Here is a 22,319-nt window from a genome sequence, read left to right on the forward strand (position 1 = left end):
ATATTTAATATCTCTCCTTATTCAACTCATTTTTCCCCAAGAATGTAAAAACAAAAGAAAACTTTGTTTACACTTATCTCAAAGATATTTTAATTTTTTTTCATTACCAGATAAAAGGAGCATGTATAATGGTAAGTGATGGTGGTTGCTCAGTGGTTTTCTTCCTGTTCTGGTCATAAGAGGGTGGCAGGCACAACTGAATAATGGAGTGTGTTCATCCTGTGGCAGCATAGAATCTGTTACCAGGCAGCTATCAGCAGCCCTTTTCCAAATGTGCTCCCAGCCTAATGCACTCCTTTTAAACACTCCATTTATATGCAGCAGTAAAAGAGTCATATGCAAAAGTTTAAGCCTGGGTTTGTATTTAGATTTTTTTAAAGGTTTTATCTTCTCCAGCAAACACATCAAAGATGTGATAACATTTAGCAAAAGGCCTTCATTAGAAAGGAGCTATAGCTGCAGTGATGACTGCTTGGTGTCTGTACTGTACCAGGTGGTTATGATAGAGTCCATATCCAGACATGTCTGAATAGAAGCAAAAAGAAATCTTTTTGGGATAAGACAAAATGAAAACCAAATGAAAATGATTAAATCTTGGCATGTGTGTTTTTTTTTAAATGAAAGCAAAATTTTATTTAACAAATTATGATTAGAAATGGGCTATTTTAATCCATAAAAATGGACAAAATCGATGAACGACACACAAGTTAAAATACTGGTGCTTAAGGTATAAGAAATGTAAGCATCAGAAAAACGAGCATTTATTGCATTTGTAGTAGATCCCACATTAACATGTGTATTTATTAGACACCAATAGTAAGTTTATATATATTTATATATATGTATATGTGTGTGTTTGTGTGTGTGCGCGCCATCCTTGTTTGGCTACGTTTAAAACTTTTGAGCTAAATGCCTTCTTTCGTACGCACAGTGGCGCACAAATGAGCCGAGTGCGGGCGCTAGTTCCCGTCCAAGACTGCGAAGTCCACCTTAAAATCCCCTCTCGAGTGAAACTTTTCGTTGTAACTCCGTCGGTCCACCTTAAGCGCACACGCAAACGCAGGAGGCGTAGAACGAGGTTTCCGCTTCTCAGTGGGACTCGGACCGCGGCTCACGAAAATCACCGTGTGTAACGTTTAAGGTTGACGCACCAAAATACGGAAAAAAGAGGGCAAAAGCAAGCGAACAAACGGAGCAAAAATATGTCTGACTCTAAGTACCGCGAGTGGATTTTGGACACTATCGACTCGCTGCGGTCTCGTAAAGCCCGGCCGGACTTGGAAAGGATTTGCCGAATGGTCCGGAGACGACACGGGTCCGAGCCCGACCGAACCTGCGCAGAACTGGAGAAACTGATTCAAGAACAAACCGTGCTGAAAGTAAACTACAAGGGCTCGATTTCATACCGGAACGCTGCCAAGGTTCAACGGAGAAGCAGAAAAAAAGACGATGCATCGTTAACAACGGCTGCGAGAAGGAACGCGTTGGAAGAAGCCAGTCATTCTGACTTGAGCAACGGAGACAGCGCTTTTGGTGCCGTGGACCAGGACGAAGAAGATTTGGAGGTTTGTGCAGATCTGTGCGAGTAGTCACGTTTAACCTGCTCACATGTCATTGTCCTGTCACATTACACCAAATTCACAGGTGGGGGTTAAAACGGACATTCTGTGGTTTCCAGAATAAATACAATAATTTAAAAAAAAAAAGTCTTTTTTTTTTTGTTGTTTTTTTTTGTACACGGGGAGTGGTGAGGGGAGTGATTTGCAAGTGCACCCAAAACTGCCGCAGACGGGGAGCGGCGGTTGGACCTCGCTCGAGCGCTACCGAGGTGGAGAAGAAAAGAAGCTGCGCGTGTGGTGCGAGTGTGACATATTTTACATTGCGCCGGTTTGAAAGGCCCCTTAAAGAGTGTTGCTAGGACACAAACAGAAAACAAGTAAAAGTTGCGTTTTCCTGTCCGTCCACAACTACCAGAGCCTCCATTATTAGCGGCAGAAAGCGCTTTTCAAGCCCCAAACTCGGCGTTGCGCGAAGGGGAGAAACGAGCGGGGTTAGGCCGGAAGTAAGGGAAATCAGATTTCAGAATAATGGCATCCGTACAGGCGCTTGGTAATGGTTACTTTACTTTTGAATAAGGCACCGAAAGTACTCGTTTTCAACCTTGGTGACTTTTCGTTGTGGGAGTGGGGGAAAGAAAAAAAAGTCTCGGAACACCGCGGATGTAGGAGCCTGATGGGGGACGATGGGACATTGTTGTTTGTTGATTGTATTATCCATAGAAAACGAAACCAGCCATCACAGACAGTGTCGCTGAGCCATGTGAAAACTCCTATTTTGGCTGCACTTGTCAAGATATTCCACGTTACGTCTGGACTTTAATATATGCCAGTATTTGTCCCGTTAAACAACAGCTTAATCTGTTATGATTGCCAACAAAGTACACATAAGAAAAAAAATCCACCAGTAAAATTTGGCCATTTACTTAGATATTTTTTGTCTGATGGGTGACTGTCGACGCGATGCATAAAGTCGAACCCCCTAGATCCATTGTCGGACAGCCCTACCAAAGCCTGTCACCTCCAACGCTCGGCGTTGACTGTCGTTATGTCCAATCGCGTCCCGTATAGAAAATCCATCTCTTCCCAGTGTCTGCCGACTACTTACGGCGGTATTTAAAGACATACCAAAGCACCACGAAGTAATTAAACGCAAGAACCGGCAACAGTGAAGTAACGTAAAGCGATCGCAAACTGTTCGCCGGGCGCTAGATGGCGGATGCGTCTGTCCGATTTGGGTTAAGCTGAGATCAATTCGACTTTGTTCTCCGAAAGACGTGCGTGTCAACAAAAATGAAAACCTTTAATTACTTTGCTCGGGCACCACTCTCGGATAACCTTGTTACCCAGGTTTATAAGCGTACACACTACCGTGTCCGATAAAAGACTCATAGTGCGTTACTCTTTTATGTTGCCTGGCTTTTTACTGTAAAGCGTTGACCCGATGCAAAAACTGGCTGGTGCTAGCTCCATCAAAGTGCTTGCGTTGATCTGCTCGCCGAGTTAAAGCTCGGTATCTCGGGTCTGCTTTTGCCGCGGCTCGGCCCTGGTAGCGCTCTGCTTTTTTTTTTTTTTTTTTTTTTTTTTTAAGCACAGGCACAATGGCGAGGTCAACTCCATGCGCACTTTGGAGGAAATTTAAGAAAAAGGGACAACAACAAAAAAGAAACGCCTCCCATCGTTGCCTTTCGTTCTTTTCTGTTATTAAATATGCCGATCAACAACGCCTCTAAAGAAGAGAGGGAACGCACTGAGCACACAGCTTATTTTGTGATCCAAGATAAAAAAAAAACACTGTTAGATCAGGCATGATGTTTTTGTGACGGTGTTTCGGTGAAAGTTGTGTAAAATGCAGTGTTTGGTGAATTCCGTGCAAGCGACTCTTTTCTCAGGAGCGGGGCGGGCTTTAGTGCGCTCTTGTGCTCGACTGCTGGGTCGTGGACACACAGTAGCACACAAGGTAATTTTTCACTCAGGGCGCCGTCGACAAACCCCCGCCCCGATGAAAGGAATGAGTGCAGATGGTAAAACTACTTGTATTCAAGCAGACAACGTAGTCTGGGAGTACGTTAGGGTCTTGCAATCTGCGCAATGAGCACCGCACCGCGGACGGAGAGCGAAAGAGGCACCGAAAGGCAATCATTTTTTACCACACCGGTCAAATTGCGACATCTGAATGAGTGTGTGTTCATGTGACACCTTCAGCCTACAATTAGTTCCAGTCCAACTCAGTCATGACAACAGCCTGTTGTAATATTGCAGGGTTTACATGCTTTTAACTTGTCACAAATGCACCTTCAACATTAATTGATCTATTAAACAAATTAGTTTAAGAATTCAAATTTATGCATAAAATGTGATGTGAAAATTGTATGCTGCCGATTTGCAGGCTGAAACCTCAATGGCTATGGACACGGATAGTAATCCAGACGAGGAGGGGGCTGAGGAGAGCCAGGATGGGCAGGACAGACCATCTCCCAGCCATAATCACGAAGATGCCATTGTGCATTGTGCCCCTGTGCGAGCCATTTCTGCCCCATGCTCTCCCTCTGGCACTCAGCCTGGACCCGACCCTGCTTGCGGCTCTGGTCTGGACTGTGCCTCTTTCCAGAAGGGTGGTGAGAGGCCCAACTCCTTGCCCCCCTCCAGCCCCAGGGCCCTCGCACACAATGACTGGGCTTATGATTCTGCTGTCTGCCCAGTGGAGCGCCAGCACCCAGGAATGCAAAGAGACAAAGGTATTCACACTACTAGACACAGGATAATGTGCTCACCCAATGTTATGGTACACTCTAATATTGTTTTATGTGCAAGCTCATGCTTAGCTTTGCAGTGAATCTGAAGTAAGGATGGGAGTTTCCAACCAGATACATGATTAATTGTTGGACATTGATTTGACATGGATGCAGTAAGATGCAGTCAGTTGCAGAGCTGCCTGAAAAAATATGCATTTTCCTCAGCTTAGTGATACCTTCCTGCACTCATTAGCTTGTTTGCATTACTTATTTAAGTTCAATAAACAGTGCCCTTATGGTAGCATTAGCTTCAGTTTGTTAAACAAATCACTGGATAAATTTAGTCCATGTAGGACTATTATTAGGCAGAAAAGTATTCTGGTGCGGCCAGCCTAGATGATATCAGCGTGTAATTGGTTTGTAATTGGTTGTCTCTGTGATAGTAGTTGACATGAAGCCAGCAATCCACTCCGGGACTAGCAGCCCTTGCACTCTAAACAATATAAAGAAAGAAGATGGAGGCAAGGTGGAGGACAGCAGCCTCTCATCTGACCAGCTGGTACCAGACTATGCAGCACGACTGGTAATTGGCCTGTAACCTGTAACATCTGCCATATATATAAATATATATGACATTTTCATATCGAAATTGTTTGTTTTCAACAGGATGAGACCAAGAATGTCTCTGATGGAAGATCACAAACATTGTCCTTGCCATCTGACAACTGTAAGTATAGTTTATCTTGTTATCTTTTATAGCTGCTGTGTCCATCTGTTTTTAAACTGATTACTGGGCTGCTTTCTCACTTAGAGAATGGTTTTCTAGTGAAAACCCACACATGTTTAGGGAATTAACTGATGACAGCTTTTCTTGAAAAGCCCGTTCTTGCTGTGGTTTGGTGCTCTCTACCTGTGCTCGCCTGGAGGCTTGCTCAAGATTGTTAAAATGCTTTACAAACTTGTATCACCTTCCATTTAGGTGGTGCATATTTGCTTGCAAAGTCCTTGGCTTGTGCAGCGCTGCTCTTGGGATCCTGGTTGATGTTTGCTTGAATCTTGAACTAGAAGCAGTTTGAAGTTTATGTGTCACGAAAAGATTTTTGAATTTAAGTTTTCATTCATCTCTGCAAAGACCCATGGTTTAATTCTTGGTAGAGATTTAGGTTTCTCCTTGTTTTTTGGAGGGTGGTTTTGTTTTGTTTTTTTCCACTAAATCTGAAGTGTGATAATGTGGTTTTTAGTGCAGAATGTTATGGGGAATTCCAAGTAAATCATTCACAAAACATAATAGAAAAAAAAAACATGAATTATTTTTATCTCTGCAATCACTATGCCACCATATGTAATGCATGTTCTGGCCCTAGATGTAGAAGCCCAGGAGGAGCAGACTATTAAAAAAATGGGGCCTATGTTGCCATCCTGTCTCACACACACCTGAAGCCATGCTAGTGTCATGTTGAGCTGGGAAGGATAGCAAGGGGCTGCGTCAATGTTCATGCACTGATCTGTAACTGTACTGACCATGAACCAACCCTGAAGTTATATGTACACAACATAAACAGCTTCTGGTTATTCAGTCTGTTTTATTCACCTGGTCAATAGAAGTTTCTCTCCATGGTTTTTGTATTCAGTCAGTAATGGAAACATCAGTGACACATGTCTGGTTTCATCCTCATTTAACCAAATCCTGCTGAATTTCCTGTGGAGACCATAGTTTCTTCATCAAACCCTCCTTCCATATCGTATGTTTGTTCATTTTACTTTTCTGGGTTTACCCCCGAGCTTTTTTCTTGCTCTCTTATTGGCTGCATCTTCTTGCCGATGACTCACTTACAGCTCCTCCCCTGTTGACTGCTCCAGAATATCAAACATGCTAGCTATTCAGTCGGAGGGTGGGACATACCCACAAGCCTCTAAATCTGTCACATGTACAGTAGCTATTGATGATCTGCTATTGAACCACTAACTTACCTCAGATCTGAGTTACTTATCTGTGACCTTTTATAAGAAAAAAGTCTCATATTGCACAGAATAAACATATTGAACCAAAAGTGCAGACAGTCCTAGAATCATAGAAAAACTTGTGCTGTTAGTTAATCAAACAAATTCATTGTGAAGCATGTGATTTTAACTCATACAGAACATTTTTATTCTAAAATGCATTGTCAAACTGACCTATAAATGGAAACCAGTATACTATTGCACATTTGTTATACTAATGCAGTTTCCTTTTGTCCACAGGTACGTTTAAGAAGATAGATATGTCCACAACAGCAGCTGAAGACAGCTTTCTAAATGGTAGCAAAGCCGATGATGAAGTGTGAGTATCATGTCGCTAATATCCAACTCAAATCATATAAACCAGTCTCCTTGTCCTCTTTCTGCTGCAGTTCAGTACATCTGTTATCAACTTTTTTTTTTATGTGCAGTAAAATGAGATAAATAAGTTGTATTTCTTTACATTTGCCTTTCAGCTTCAGTATTATTTAATGATAAATAAAAACAAATTAAATAATTGGCAGAGCCTGAGCATTTAAGCATAATTGACTTTCCCTGTCAGCCGGTTAATCTTCCTGCCACGGTGCCTTGGGACGGATAGACCTGAAACGTTTCTGGTCCACCTGCTGTTTTGGGCTTTGACAGATTGTCCAGATTACTTGATTTGTCCAGCGCCTGTATTTTAATTGATAACAGTGAACTGCACAGTGGGTCATGGAAAAGCTTAGAAAATAAAGCCAAGTGATACATTCCCTACCGAAGAGAAGTCTGTTTGGAATCATTGGTTCTGACTCCTTTTTTTTTTATCTGGTCTTCTTCCAGTTCAGTGAAGAAGGAGAAAATGAGTCAGAACTTGTTGCAGTGGACTGTGGCAGATGTGGCCAGTTACTTCTCAGCTGCAGGATTTCCAGAGCAGGCCATGGCATTTCGAACACAGGTTGGTGCACCAAACACAGAACCACTAATGCAAAAGCTTACAATTCATCATCTGGTGTCTTAGATTGTTCAACTATTATTTTAAAAATAATAGCTAAATGCTAAATGCATTTTGTCTCCTTAAAGGAAATTGATGGGAAGTCCCTTCTCCTAATGCAGCGCAGTGACGTGCTGACTGGGCTGTCTATCCGTCTCGGGCCTGCTCTCAAAATCTACGAGCGTCACGTAAAAGTGCTGCAGAGGACCCATTTCCTGGAATGTGAAGACATCTGAGGAGATGATTGGCTTGGCAGAAAATGCTGTACTGACTCAAACATGCATGCAGTCCCTCTCCCATCGGGATCCTAACGCCCACCTTCATATACATTATATGTAGAGGGTGTGTTTGGGGGGAAAGGCTGCGGTGGAATTTACCTTCACTGTGAGAACGACCAGAAACTGAAAGACAGTCATCCTACCTCTCATTGTGGTCTTTGGTATTCGAACAGTTTTCATTTCACCCCTGTGGCCCCATCGTGGAGAGAACTGACAGCAGGGAAAGTATTTTTTCTAAATGGAGCAGCAGTGACCTTCCTGCATTTATAAAACATTGGGTAATGCAGACAGTGGAGAGAACTGAGCCTTGCAGCAAGTGGACCACCACAGACCTGACTGTGTAGTGCTGTGGCACAGAGTTGTTACGGGTTGGGGGCATTCTTCTTGTACCTTCTGTTAGCTCTAATAGCAAAAGTCACACACACACGCAAACATAAAGCATTTAAATGTCATCAAAGTGCTTGTCAAATCAGATGCTCAATGTAGCAGCATCAAAAGTTAAGTTAGTCTCATTCCTGACATCATTCCACCACTAGCAGCTGCTTTTGGATTATGTCTTCAGTGCCTTTGCAACACTGAGATATCAACCTCATGATATACTAGTACTTGATATGTTTTTTGTTGTTGTTTTTTCTTGTGTTGTCTTAATGACATGATTGTGGTCCAACAGTGAATTTTCATTTTGGGAAACGATTCCAGAAAATTTTGCAGCATGCAAAATGTGATTTTATAAAATGAGCAAATTCAAATAATAAACTTTCGAGAAATGTTATACTGACTATATCATTCTAAACTCAATACAGCCAATCAACATCTGTTTACAAAGCAGATATCTTAATGAAATGCAATATTTTATGTTTTATGTTTACAAATGGCTTGATCTCACTTTGTGTTTTGATCTAACGTCGCCACTTTAATTGTAACATTCCACATCAGTCTGCATCTCCAGTGTATGTCTTACCATTTTGTAATATGGACACTTCTTCCAGTCTTAAATAAAAGTCCATGTCTCCCTGTTCAGTTGTTTCATGATTGTTTATTAACTTTGAATCAGCCATACACTAAAAAGCAATTGTTCCAGTGCTCCATTGGGTTAAATATTGTAAACAAACTTTTCATTTCCAATAAAAAACTTGCTCAGCAGTGAGTGTTTTCCTCACAAATCTTGGAGCATGATTTTTCTTTCTTTGGTTTAATTGAAAAAAAAAAAGTTTTTTATTTAATTTCCAGTTCAGCCAGTGCAGAGTTATGTGAAAAGCACATTCATTTTACAGCACCACAATAGCGAAAATGTCACTTTGGGATCAGATCGGTGTAATACTGCCTGGGTGTTAAGACACCGCCGCAGTGTTGTCAGCTCCAGGCTGCAGACTCATTTGATAATGCAGATGGTTTCTTAGCTCTGTAAAAAAAACTTACTGCTGATGTGACCAAAAGCTATAAAAACATTAGATTTTTTTTTTTATAACTCAAAAAAGTAGCAAAATAAAGGTTAATTTCATAATTGTTCTCCTCTTTAGATTACAATATTAAAGTAAGACTTTGCTGCATTTCACTGTCTTCATTTGGCTCTGACAGTCCTATATTCACCTAACATTCATTGTTATGGATAAAAGTAATACATTTTGACCATGATGAAGTTACACTGTAAACGTCAGCACACACTCCCTGACACCCAGATGGATGGAAGAATCATTAAAAAAAAAACACACAAAAAAAAAACAGCCAGTTAGGAATTGGATGCGTGTAGGAGCGGCTGCTTTCTCTTCTAAGCTCTACAGGATGAAGGGCAGTATGGAGGAGCGGAGTGTGGGATAATCTCTAAACTCCTTTAAGTAGCTGCGATGTTTGCCTTTGGCCCACACAGTCATCTGGATGAAGGCCACAAGGGTGAAGAAAGCCACAGGCACACACTGGGTCATCACTGTGAAGCCGATCCAGGAGCCCAGCTGTGAGCAAGAGGTTTGCACACAAACATACACACACACACAGACATGCGCACACACAGCTCAATGAGACTGATCTTACATGAACTGCTTATTACCAGTAGATGGCAACAGTGCATCTTTTTCTGCATGGTGAAAACACCATATATACCTCTACTAGTAATACACAATCACTGTCAGTATTTCGTAGGGATTTGGAACATTACACACAGAAAACCCGATTGGAAACTAAGATAATAAGCAATAAATTCTTGTCAAAAGGAGTTTAAACTACTTTATCTTACAACAGTTTTTTTTTATAAAAAAAAAGACAAAAGGTTTTTTATCAATGGGAAAGCCTAACCAGGTTTTTGTTCATTTTTTTCATCTAATATGAAAAAAAGCTGAATTCAAAATAAATTAATAATAGATTTGTGTAACTACTTACTTCATATGTGTAGTTTGGACAAGAGACCAGCCAAAAAATCCATGTGAATGGATTTTTTGTTGGGTAAGGAATCTTCTTGACCTTCGAACCTAAAGAAGAGGATAAACTCAGATTAAACACTGTACAATTCTGCAATTCTGGGTTTTTTTCTCAAAAAAGAGAAACGCAGTCCCAAAATACTAATTATGAATAATTGTATGCATTGTTACCAAATGCTCACCTGGTGGTTTGAGGTTACGCAGCGCAACATGGATTGAAAAGTTCCCAACTTGGCAGAACTGCAGAAATAAGGAAATCCAAAGATGAGCATTAAAAGAAAAAAACAGGATGTCTGTCTGGTTTATTCTCTGCCGGATTAATAAAGAAAATCCCACACTTACCAAGAAAATGTAAAGACCTATTTTCACCTGCTGCTGCCCATAAACTGTTGATGTGTTTAAGAGGAATGACTTTAGATATCAATAGGTATGAGGTGAAGGGGTTTTTGCAGTGTTCAGCACTTACAGGGTGGGGTGTAGAGAGGATGGTTGATGTAATATGCCATCCAAGCTGCAGAGCACCAGTAATAGCCACAGTTCTGGAATAGAAAGTGGAACTATAATAAGTCAAAGTGTCTACATGAGGATGTGCATGAGTTTGGCTCAGTTTTACCTCACCTTAAATATGTTTCTGAGAGGCATGGTCCCATGGGAGATACGATGGACAAACATCGTCTCCAGAATCCTCTTGATGTAGTGGAAGGAGTGACACATGCAGGCCAAGCTGCAACAGGACACACACAAAAACAAACCCTTGCTTATTTAGTTTTGATAATACATTACCCTGCTTCAGTCCATTACACTTGGCCCTGATTCAGTGTGTCAACATTGCAAGATGCTGCACAACTGTTTGTCATGTTTAGAGGGTTTGTGCAAAGCCTGGGATTGTGTGACACATGAAACCAATATTCCAGATTCCAGAAAGCACGTGAGGTGACACTTACTGTACGACCCAGTTCTTGCTACTGGTGAAGTCATATTTAGGAGAGTAGATGAAGGGAAGGCGGAAGTAGAACATTAAGTAAAGGATCAGTGGACCAGCACACTCTGCTAGGAACACCTGATGAAAAGAAATATAAAAATGTGTGCAAAAAGGAAGAAAAACTAGAACAAAACGATTTCCTTAATCTAAAATGAACATATGGCGGATTTGTTAGTTAAACAGAAAATAATTTATGAGCAAAACTAAAATATTACGTCACTATTTGAGTGGAACGTTGGCAATCTAACATGCAATTGACACCAGTATTACTCTGGCTTCTCTTAACAGCTCATTTTACCCAGTCACCTTAGAGCAAGTCCCTCTTCTTCTACTCAGCTTCAGAGGCAAAACATGAGTGTCTATAAAGCAAATCAAACAACTTGAAAACTTTTTAAAATTTATATAATAAAGTAAAACAGCTAAGCTGACAGTGAAATCAATTCCTTAATCAGCACATCCAGCAGAGCTTTGGCTCAAATGCCTGAGTGGTAGCTGCTGGGTCATGTCAAGCTTCCCCACCCTCACTCATTAGTCTAAAGCCCAGGAGGGTGTTTGGGGTTGTGTCAGGGTTGGTAAGGACAGGAAATGCAGGGACTGGGTGGCGGAGAATGAAGAAGGAGGCGTAGTGAGAGGCAAGTGTGAGGTTAGAGGGATAAACACCTTTCAGAGAAATGGGGCCATGAGATTATATGTCCTGGGACAGAGGACAGACAGTCCAGGAGGTGGGGAAAAGTGAACTGCAGCAAATAGCCTCTTCTGTCACTGCTGCCTGATATTTATATGCAAGAGTTATTGGGTGGGTGAAAGGGTGTCTTTATATTTAAAGTACAAGAATGTTGGAGGACTGATATGCAAATGGTTTTGCATTCTTTTAAAAATTAAGTGTAAATCATTCATGAGTGCCATCTGTTTTGCAAGGCAGGCCTCTTTACCTGTGTCAGATGATGAAAAGATCACATTTGTTGCAGCTATTATGGTTGAATCATGTGCAAAAAGCTGAGCATGAAAATGTAGACCTACCCCATGAATCATATCTTGTAAAAAAATCTTTCTGTTCAGAGAATTAGATCAAAGGATCTTTAACAGTAGAGCAGCAGGAAGAATTCTGCAGATCTGCTCTTAAACTGAATGATTTAAATCTAAGATAATTTTCATTACAGGATAAAAAAAAGTAAATCAAGTTAAAGGCACGTCTATTTAAGACTTAACATCACCTGCCACTGTATGGTTGCAAATAATGTGTGTCTGTGTGCACACTCACTGTTCCCCATGTGAGCTGGGGTCCAAGATCACTGAAGAGAAAAGTGGCTGTGGTTCCAACGGGAAGTGTTTGGAGAATTTCTTCGTCCCTTAGACTCTTGGACTCTGAGAAAGATGACAGTAAGGACTTTCAGACAACATCACAACACCTATTAATCAGGCAATCAGAATAAATAAAATAAAAGGAAGATATGAAGGCAGATGTACTTGGATCCAAACGCAAGCACTGTCTGGCCTGATACCACTTTGGATCTGTCAAAAGACAACAAGGTGCTTTACTCTTATGAGTTTATTCATAACCACATTGAACCACATTTATTTGTTGCAGTTTATTAAAATATCCACCTACTGATGCTGAAGTAAACAGTCATTTGCAACAATAAACATAAAGCATAATTAACTTACATGATTTGTGAAATAAAGCTTTAATATCCAGAACAGTGGCAGTTGGCTCCACCTACAATAAAATTATAAATTATAATTAAATTAAATTATACTGTCAGCAGCACTGGTAAACAAGTTAACATAATGGTTTCACACTAACCACTAAAAATACAGCATACATAATTAAATTTTTTCCTGTTTTCCTTTTGTTTGGATTTGTTAGACTTGGATTTTTGCATTTTCACCCGGAACACGTTAGCACAACCCTGCACATTTATACAAGCTGCTAATCATGCCAGTCTATCTGTCTGATGGTTATATGCAGCACAGGCATGTGCTGTAGCAGGAACAGGAGATTCTTGTCAGATGAAAAGGGGATTCTCACCTCCTAACATAACAATAGACCCATGACTGATAATGACTGGGCTTGACCAGAAAACCAGTGAAGTAGATGACTGCCTGTCAATTTAGCTTTATGGTCAAAGTAATTGCTCTCTGGGTTTTATGTTAAACCACAAAGTTTTCTCTAAGTTTATAATTCTTAGAATTGAAATATGTTTAAGTAGAGAAGTGAACTAATTTTAAATAATTGTCAGTGTGAAACATAGCTTATTGTGTTTTAAATGGTTGACCTGCTGTTCACATAAGCTCTGTTGGTAACCGTGTCTGGGATGTTTTAGCGACGCTGTCTCTTTAAGAGCAGCTCCGGGCTAGCGCACGCAGGCACGTAGGTGTCCGTCACACACTGCGTGCGTGCTGCTGATGTGTGCGTGGCTGTTTAAACGCGAGGTTACTATTCTAAAATACCAAACGGCCTGCAGATGTGTTTCCATGTGTTTCTCAAAAGTTTAGTTAACCCAGCAAGCTAAGTTTAAAGTTTGATGAATGTATTTCTGATGATTTCTGTAGATTGCTGAAAGGTGTAACGTGTGTGAGTGTGTGTGCGCGCGTGTGTGTGAGGGCCGACCACGCTGTAAGCAGCACAGAAGAGCGGGTTGGCGCGTGAATTGTAACATGTCCTGACAGATTTCAAAGTTGTCTACCTTATATTTTATTTAATTTGTTCAACGTTGTATGTTTCTGTTTTACGCAGAGCGGAGATATCTTGCTGTTTTGAATGGTGAGTGTGCGTGTCCTAGCATGCATGCCGCGCACGTAAAAAGTGAGTTCATGAAAGAAAGTTTACAATACATTTAATTAATTAATATGTTTATTCGGTAACCACTGCACTTATGGGATTATGAGATTATGGTGAAATGTGCGTTGTCAAGTAATGTATTTACTTGTACTTTTGTCCTGATTCTATCTTTGTTTTGGAATGGGTCACTACTGTTGTCTATACTGACTGAATTCACCACTGTTTATATAAGGTTGTCTACTGAACAAACGCACACCACAGAGCTTGGGAAACTACGTCATCTCGCGGTGCATTGTAGGATGCGGCCGCCATACTTGCAGACGTGCAGATAGAAATGGCGACAGCTTAACATAGAAGAAAACATAAATAAATAAATAGATGGAGAAAAACTTAAAGAGTTCTTTGCGGAGAAAAGTTGAACAATCACACAAGGGAACGTTGTCTAGACAAAATCTAGACATTAGGCAGAATTGGCCCACAGGAGCGCGGGGAACGGTCCCAAAAAATCTGGTTACTAGTACGGTAAAGTCTTTTGGCTGATGTGTAACAATAACACTAAGACAAATATTAGTCAATGCACAACATACACAAACCATTTTTATTAGCACAGTTTTCTCTTTCACAAGGAACTACCAAGCTTAATGGTACTGTGCTGCTTAAAATAGTGTATTTGGTGTGTACAACTCCAACCATCCTCTTAACCTGAGGTGTACTAGTGCCTGGCATGCCTTCACATCCATAGCATCAAGCTGACAGCGTCCTCCTATGAAAGCAGATGTTTTGACTTCAGCACACACTAATCCAGTACTGTCTTTAATGTCAAACCCCCCACCTGCCAACACCCACAATAATTTAAATAATACACATTTTACATGTACTGTGTAATACAGTAACTTCTAAAGATGACACGGCTCACACTGGAACTACTGGAAAACATAGCTAACGGTGAATGTAAAAGTTAAGCTAACAGTGAAGTTGCAGGAAAAAAGAAAGAATGCAAACTAAAGGTATCAAACACTCCACCTTCATATACACTTCATGCTGACTTGCTGCTGTGAAAATGCCTCGAACAAATAAGCATACTCGTTGAAATGTTGTTGACTCCGTGCCACTTAGTAACATCGAAAAAGTGGGCATGGAGTTTTTGTTTCCAGGTTGGAAAACTAAAAAACCAATACCCTGTCACAATGGTCTGCGGTCACGAGAATGATTGTGACAGTTCAAAACCCAACAAGGAAATCGCTTAAAAATATACCTGGAAAAAAAAGTACACCTCAAACCAGCTGTGACTACGCTTTTGGCTATGCTTTGTTTGCCAGCGTGTCTCCAAATTCCACGATTCTTTGCGGTATGACGTCACATTCCCAAGTTCTATACCTAGTATTGAAGTCTCAACTGTTACAAAATCATTAGGCTGAACAAGTGATAGGGTTATTAAAGCTACAGCTTGTTTTGGGTCAGTGGCCACTTAACGCGTGCCTGTGAAGCTGTTAAAAGTACATTGTGTTTCTCTTACTTTTGTAATCCATTCATTATGTAGAAATGTTCCATCTCAAATCTACAAAATTAATGTTGTGCTTCCTTTGAGTGCACTGGGGAAATAAAAGAATATTTTCTGTGTCGTGCCTCATCCGTCATGACCGGGTCACATATTGTCACATTTAAATATTACAATTTTGAATAGTGTGTAGAGGGATTAAAAGCCTGTCTTTTGTTTAGGGCTTTAAATGTATTGGTACTTAAAATCATATGATCAGTTTTCTTAATTATTGTAAAAGGTAATCATAATAAAACCCCCTTCATTATCCCGACACTCACCTTGTCCAGTAGCAGAAGCTTCTCTCTAGTCTTTAAGTCCACAATCTCCACTTCAAAGTAAACAATCCTTTTAGCTTTTTTTGGTTGTTTTGGTTTTGGCCTCGGTGCAGACTTCTTCTCAGTTTCTGCTCCATTTACATTCTTTGCCTCTAAGGCAAGTACATCCATGACAGTCTTTGATCCCAAACCTCAACAGCCTGCTGAAACAATCTGTGGTAGTCCAGTTTCAGTAAGCTGGTCGTCTTCTGCTGGTATGTGCAGCAGCTCTCGCTCAGCGAACTGTCAGTCTAGCTCAAGTTTCTTGCGTGGTGTCTTTTGCCCCCAGCGGCTATGCTTCCAGTTTGAGAACAGTGAACATAAAGCCCCTCTTCTCCAGATAGAGGGGATATGTGTGAGAGAGTACAGCAAGAAGTAAAGAGGGTAAGTTGAAATGAAGATAAGTTGGTCTGAGACCATGAAGCAGATCTGCTCCTCACCTGAACAGCAACCACTTGGAGATCCACAGCCCCCCTTCAAGCATCAAAATGCACTGAAGACGAAACTGGAGAGCCCCAAGATATAATCCATAGTGCGCCATTTGCAAGGCTAAATATAAGTCGCCTGATTTGCTCAGCACAAGCACAGTAACCTTGGGAAGCTACATGTAGCTTTAACCAGGGACAGATGTCAGTGTGCTCTCATTAGATTTATAAAGCTAATTTCCTGTCTGCACTGCTCCTCAGAGTTGCACAGTGTCAGGCCCTATTGAAGCCCTGGTCCATCAGATGAAAAATCTCCACATGAAAAAACATCACCCCTCCACCAGACCGCCTGTGAGGCTGGTATTCTTTATCTCTTTCCAAACTCCAGAAGAAAGACAAATGTCTTTATTTCTGGCCCTGTGTGGTTTAAGGATCGTGTGCTTAATCATGTCTAAAATGCCTCAAGGAGGTTTGTGGTGAGAAAAAATGCTGATGGAAGATGATCAGAGATGCCTTTCATCGCACAGGGTCAACTGCATATCTGTATCCTATGGTCTATTTATAACAAGGACGAGTAGCACAAGCAGGCAGTAAATAGCAGTAGTATGCGTTCCAAGATCATGTCTGAGTCTTGGGTGAGAAACATTCCTGTGTTAAACATAATCCTTTCTCAAACTGATGATCAGATAGAGAAACATGATTAAGTAAATAAAAAATTCAAATATGAAGTGGACTTTCTTTTCCTCAAAGTGATTGCAGAGCTGATGAACGAGTTCTAATCTGCTATAAAACTGCTATTATAAATGAAAAGAAATATATGTACAAGTTTATTTAAATCTGCTGAGATTCTTTTACTTAATATTTAAAAATGTTCAATTATTTTCTGTAGTTTCTGTCCATGCACAGGCCAAATAACTGGATTTTAGATTGTTAGAGTGGAAGCCTTAAAAATAATTTATGCATTGTAAGCAAACATAAAGACATCTAAAGGATTTCATGTACATAAAAGTCCTATAAACTTCCACACTGTGTTGTAACCATTTTTTTTTTGTTTGTTGTACAAAATGCCAAGCGTTTCTCATTACCTATGGCTATGTCTGCTGTCCCTAATGTTAACGAATTCATATGTTGTAACTCCTTCAGTTTAGCCAAACTTCATTTCCTGTAAATTGCTGCAACTGTATCTCCCCCTATGTTCCACCAAACATTGATTGCGGCAACTCTAGTCAATGACTGCTTCCACCAGATGCACCGCACCGCGTTTCTGAGGCGCACCTGAACCATGGTGGCACTCTGCTTCTCGAAATGTATGCGGCTGTTCTATTTTTGCTGCTTACCACTTGAAGACTGTGTACACCGGGTGTGGTTGCGCCACGTTACGGCTGCGCCACGGCCGGAGCAGTTTAAAAGCTTCTGGTATTTTTCTAAATAAAAGCCCCCCTGCAGATTTGCACTGCTGAACCATGAAAACATTATGTGTTTAACCGGTCAGGGGGTCTCAGTGTTTTTTTTGTTTTTTTGTCATCATAGAGGCATAGACACAAGATTCTCCAGTCCTGTGATCTCGTGGATCTTGCTAGGTGGACAGCACTCGTGGGCACTCCACACCTGAGACGCTCCTGTGTAGATTGTTGCGCCATGTATTTGTTGCGGAGGTCGTGAACCGTGGTGCAGCCATAACCTGGTGCACACACACCCAGTGTAAAGGAGGAATGACCCCCGATTTCCACTGGGTGCGTGTTAGCCATGTTACGGCAGCATCGCAGCCTCCGCAGCTATTTGCGGCCGATTTAGTCAATGGTTTCCACTGGGTGCGCTGCAGCGCGTATCAATAGCATCCCAGAAGCGCCTTATCTCTGCTAAATTTATGTGCCCAGAATGCATCAATTTCTGCAGTTTAGATAGGGGCAGAAAGGAAAGCAGACACTGGAGCTGTGTAAAATCGTCCAGTATTTTTCAAAATAAAAGGATTTAACGGGTCAGGGCGTCTTAGTGTTTTTTTTTTTTTTTTTTTTAATCATCCTGGAAGTGGAAAATCACACGATTCTCCTGTGATTTCGTGATCTTGCGGATTCAACTAGGCGGACTGCACTTGCGGGTGCTCCACAAAACCCTCCCAGTGCAGACTGACGTGCCACAGAGGTTGGAACAAAACTGTGGCCCATCCGCAAAGTGGCGCACATGCACCACTTTGGTAATGTACAGGAGAGCGGATCATTCAGGCAGAAAGTCAGTCGATGAAAAGCAAAGTGGATCAGCTCGATTTTTAAAAATAAAACACTGTGCAGACTTTGGTATGCATTTTACTCTGAAACATCAACATTACATCATAACTGGCGGCACAGGCGCAAAGCCATCAGGTGCAAGAGGGTCTCACGTGATACTTGACACCATGGACGGCGATATGTTTATCTTGAAGATGTAAAATCACAATTTTGTATGACACCACACATCCCTTCTTTAAAGAAATAAAGAGCAAGCATGTGAGACCTGGTCAGACTGGCTAATTAACCATTTGCTGCTTTATTGGTCTCCTCAAGTGCCTATAAGTGCAACAACTATCACATGATGTTGCAATTTTCGCGTGAGCAAGTTAACTGTAGAATCCAGCAGAGGTGCTGTGCTCTGAAAAGCTGCTGGTGTGCCAGGCTGAAAGCGCGGCGTTGCCACTCTGTGGTGTTTGGTGGAACAGTGAAACTTTTAGCTTTGCTGAAACTGAAGCTTTAGATTTTACTACAAATGTTGGTGAATGTAATCCTGATAAGTGCAAAAAATCTTGCTGCCCACTAGCCTGTTACTACTGGCACTTGTACTTCTCCTGAATCAGGCATTGGGCAGGGAAATCATTGCTGACCCCTCCAGCCCAGCATGAAATTACTTCAACTTGTCTGGTCGGCACAGCAGAGTACTGCATAATCAGTGAAACTTTGCAGTCTAAATCAAGCAAAGTTTCTTTTAACACCCTGTCAAACACAGGAGGATAATTTAGCTACATCATTAGAGCCCTTGTGTAATAACCCTGAAACAACAAATGACTAAACTACAGGGTGTGCAGAATTATTAGGCAAGTTGTATTTTTGAGGATTAATTTTATTATAGAACAACTACTATGTTCACAATGAACACAAAAGACTCATAAATATCAAAGCTGAATATTTTTGGAAGTTGGAGTGGGGCTTTTTTAGTTTTAGTATCTTAGGAGGATATTTCTGTGTGTGCAGGTGACTATTACTGTGCATAATTATTAGGCAACCTAACAAAAACCAAATATATACCCATTTCACTTATTTATTTTCACCAGGGAAACCAATATAACAACTCAAAATTTACAAATATACATTTCTGGCATTCAAAAACAAAACAAAAACAAATCAGTGACCAATATAACCACCTTTCTTTGCGAGGACACTCAAAAGCCTGCCATCCATAGATTCTGTCAGTGTCTTGATCTGTTCATGATCAACATTGCGTGCAGCAGCAACCACAGCCTCCCAGACACTGTTCAGAGAGGTGTACCGTTTTCCCTCCCTGTAGATCTCACATTTCATGAGGGACCACAGGTTCTCTATGGGGTTAAGATCAAGTGAACAAGGAGGCCATGTCATTATTTTTTCTTCTTTTAGACCTTTTCTGGCCAGCCACGCAGTGGAGTACTTGGATGCGTGTGATGGAGCATTGTCCTGCATGAAAATCATGTTTTTCTTGAACGATGCTGACTTCTTCCTGTACCACTGCTTGAAGAAGGTGTCTTCCAGAAATTGGCAGTAGGACTGGGAGTTGAGCTTAACTCCATCCTCAACCCAGAAAGGTCCCACAAGCTCATCTTTGATGATACCAGCCCATACCAGTATCCCACCTCCACCTTGCTGGCGTCTGAGTCGGAGTGGAGCTCTCTGCCCTGTACTGATCCAGCCACGGGCCCATCCATCTGGCCCATCAAGACTCACTCTCATTTCATCAGTCCATAAAACCTTAGAAAAATCAGTCTTATGATATTTCTTGGCCCAGTCTTGACGTTTTATCTTGTGTGTCTTGTTCAGTGGTGGTCGTTTTTCAGCCTTCCTTACCTTGGCCATGTCCCTGAGTCTTGCACACTTTGTGCTTCTTGGCACTCCAGTGATGTTGCAGCTCTGAAATATGGCAAAACTGGTGGCCAATAGCATCTTGGCAGCTTCACACTTGATTTTCCTCAGTTCATGGGCAGTTATTTTGCGCCTTGTTTTTTCAACACACTTCTTGCGACCCTGTTGACTATTTTGAATGAAACGCTTGATTGTTCGATGATCGCGCCTCAAAAGCTTGGCAATTTTAAGAGTGCTGCATCCCTCTGCAAGACAGCTCACTATTTTTGACTTTTCAGAGTCCGTCAAATCTCTCTTCTGACCCATTTTGCCAAAGAAATGGAAGTTGCCTAATAATTATGCACACCGGATATAGGGTGTTGATGTCATTAGACCACACCCCTTCTCATTACAGAGATGCACATCACCTGATATGCTTAATTGGTAGTAGGCGTTCAAGCCTGTACCGGTTGGAGTAGAACAACATGCATAAAGAGGATGATGTGATCAAAATACTCATTTGCCTAATAATTCTGCACACACTGTATTTCGGCCTACAGCTAAGTGCTGTGCTTTGACATGTCGTGTACATAATACTTCAATCTTCTCATCCATCACTAGATGCTTGTAAACTAACCCTATAAACAGTATTTATTTACTTAAATCTAACATTTGTATTCCACAGTATAAACAAATAAGGTAGACCGGGTATAGTTGTACCACTTTTTGCCTCAGCACCCGTAACTCGCTCATTTTAGAGCTACAGTTCTTAATTTCTTGTTACAATCTACCCAACTACTGGAGTGGGTTTAACACATAGTGGGAAAAGTTTTAACAGTTATACAAAATAAGCAAAAACAAAGTCAAAACCATTAAAAAGATGCAATACAGATTGCAGTACACATCTTCAATGCAATGCAAGTCTCTCAATTGGCCATAATGCAAATGCATTCATATATGCATATATATGTGTGTGTGTGTGTGTGTGCAATAATTTGCAGGTTTGGTGGGCCCAAAGACTGCATGTAGCAGATTTTGTCCACACTTCCTTTGCTTTGAATTGAATAAATGACTCCATAAAGCTCAAAGGTTTTTGTCATCTGAGGTCTCAGTGTCTTAAGTGTTGGCTTTCAGCATTTCTAAGATGTTTTATTTAAAACATTAGCAAGCACCTCTCTCTCTCTTTTCTTTTTCCACAGCCTAGAGATGCTTTGAAAGGAATAAAAGCAAGAAATTATTCTTAGCTTTATGTGGGGGAATGGTTGTAACACTTTTGAAATGTTACAACCAACCCGAACCCTGTCAGCCATTGTTGAGGTTTGAAATTAGCAACGTGAAAATGCATCATATTTTGCCTAAAAGAGAAAGATTTAATTACAGTAGGTTATTTGATTTAATCTTCAGTTATATAAGTACTAAACAAAATTTATTTTGTCTTAATTTTGTTACACAATGCTTTATATTCATGTTTGCATTTATTTTTGCATTTATTTTTTAATTTTCTCAACTTGGCGCTGTTTGTATGTTTGCTCATCTTTTCTTTTTAAGTTTCTCTGTTTCTTCTGGGAAGATTGTTCTCCGTTCATCCACAGAAAAATACCTTTAACACAGATACAGCTGCCATTTGTATGATGTTCTTTGAGACTGGATAACCAGCTGAAAAATTCTGACCCTTATAGAAAATGTAAAGCTGTGATTATGGCTGTGTCCAAATGTGCACCCTACTCCCTACATAGTGCCCTATATAGGGGTCAAGCCATTTTGTAGGGGTGTCCAAATGTGCAGAGAAATAAAAATACGGCACTCAAAATTACGCACAATGCAGCTTGAAAAGTAGTGAGCATCGATGGTCACTAGACGGGTCAATACAGACCATAATGCATTGTGGGCAGAAGCTCAACATGGGGCAAGGAGGCGAAAAAACATTTTTTATTGAATGGATATGCAACAAAGAATAAAATACAACATAACGAATAAAAATAAAAATATTTACACACAACTTTGGATTGGATTTGGAATGACACCTTGATGCCGTTATGGTTGCCGTGGTGACAGCTAGTAGTCACGTGGTCTGCAGGGAGGAAAAAATAGGCAGCTTCTTGTCCGAATCACCAAGAGAGTGAGTGCACTATGTAGTGTACTATATAGTGCAGCCTTATGTAGTGAACGAGGGGTTAGGAAGTAGGGTGGACGTTCGGACACATGTGTCACTTTAGACACCATTTTGTATTCTTTGTTGCTTGGTGCTAAATTCTAAAATCAAG

The 22,319-nt window shown here is 40.9% G+C and overlaps 2 protein-coding genes across 3 annotated transcripts; one reads left to right on the forward strand and one right to left on the reverse strand.

Annotated features, from left to right (window-relative positions):
- Positions 1-1,021: 1,021 nt before the first annotated feature.
- samd1a (sterile alpha motif domain containing 1a) lies at positions 1,022-8,556 on the forward strand. Of its 2 annotated transcripts, none has more exons than XM_042005757.1 (7): positions 1,022-1,565; positions 3,946-4,294; positions 4,735-4,874; positions 4,958-5,018; positions 6,533-6,611; positions 7,112-7,226; positions 7,352-8,556. In XM_042005757.1, exons 1-7 carry the CDS (start codon positions 1,203-1,205, stop codon positions 7,496-7,498), a joined length of 1,254 nt encoding a protein of 417 aa, XP_041861691.1. In that variant the 5' UTR covers positions 1,022-1,202; the 3' UTR covers positions 7,499-8,556. The 2 variants fall into 2 exon arrangements, with proteins under 2 accessions (XP_041861691.1, XP_041861701.1); XM_042005767.1 differs by having other exon boundaries at positions 4,738-4,874.
- Positions 8,557-8,562: 6 nt separating this feature from the next.
- tecra (trans-2,3-enoyl-CoA reductase a) lies at positions 8,563-16,022 on the reverse strand. Its single transcript, XM_042005937.1, has 11 exons — positions 15,534-16,022; positions 12,599-12,650; positions 12,401-12,445; positions 12,195-12,298; positions 10,896-11,011; positions 10,570-10,675; positions 10,418-10,490; positions 10,294-10,337; positions 10,134-10,191; positions 9,914-10,002; positions 8,563-9,489 (listed from the first exon to the last, which is right to left on the reverse strand). Exons 1-11 carry the CDS (start codon positions 15,699-15,701, stop codon positions 9,316-9,318), a joined length of 1,029 nt encoding a protein of 342 aa, XP_041861871.1. The 5' UTR covers positions 15,702-16,022; the 3' UTR covers positions 8,563-9,315.
- Between the last annotated feature and the right edge of the window lie 6,297 nt (positions 16,023-22,319).

Source organism: Melanotaenia boesemani, chromosome 2 (genome assembly GCF_017639745.1).
Source record: "Melanotaenia boesemani isolate fMelBoe1 chromosome 2, fMelBoe1.pri, whole genome shotgun sequence".
Taxonomy (NCBI): domain Eukaryota; kingdom Metazoa; phylum Chordata; class Actinopteri; order Atheriniformes; family Melanotaeniidae; genus Melanotaenia; species Melanotaenia boesemani.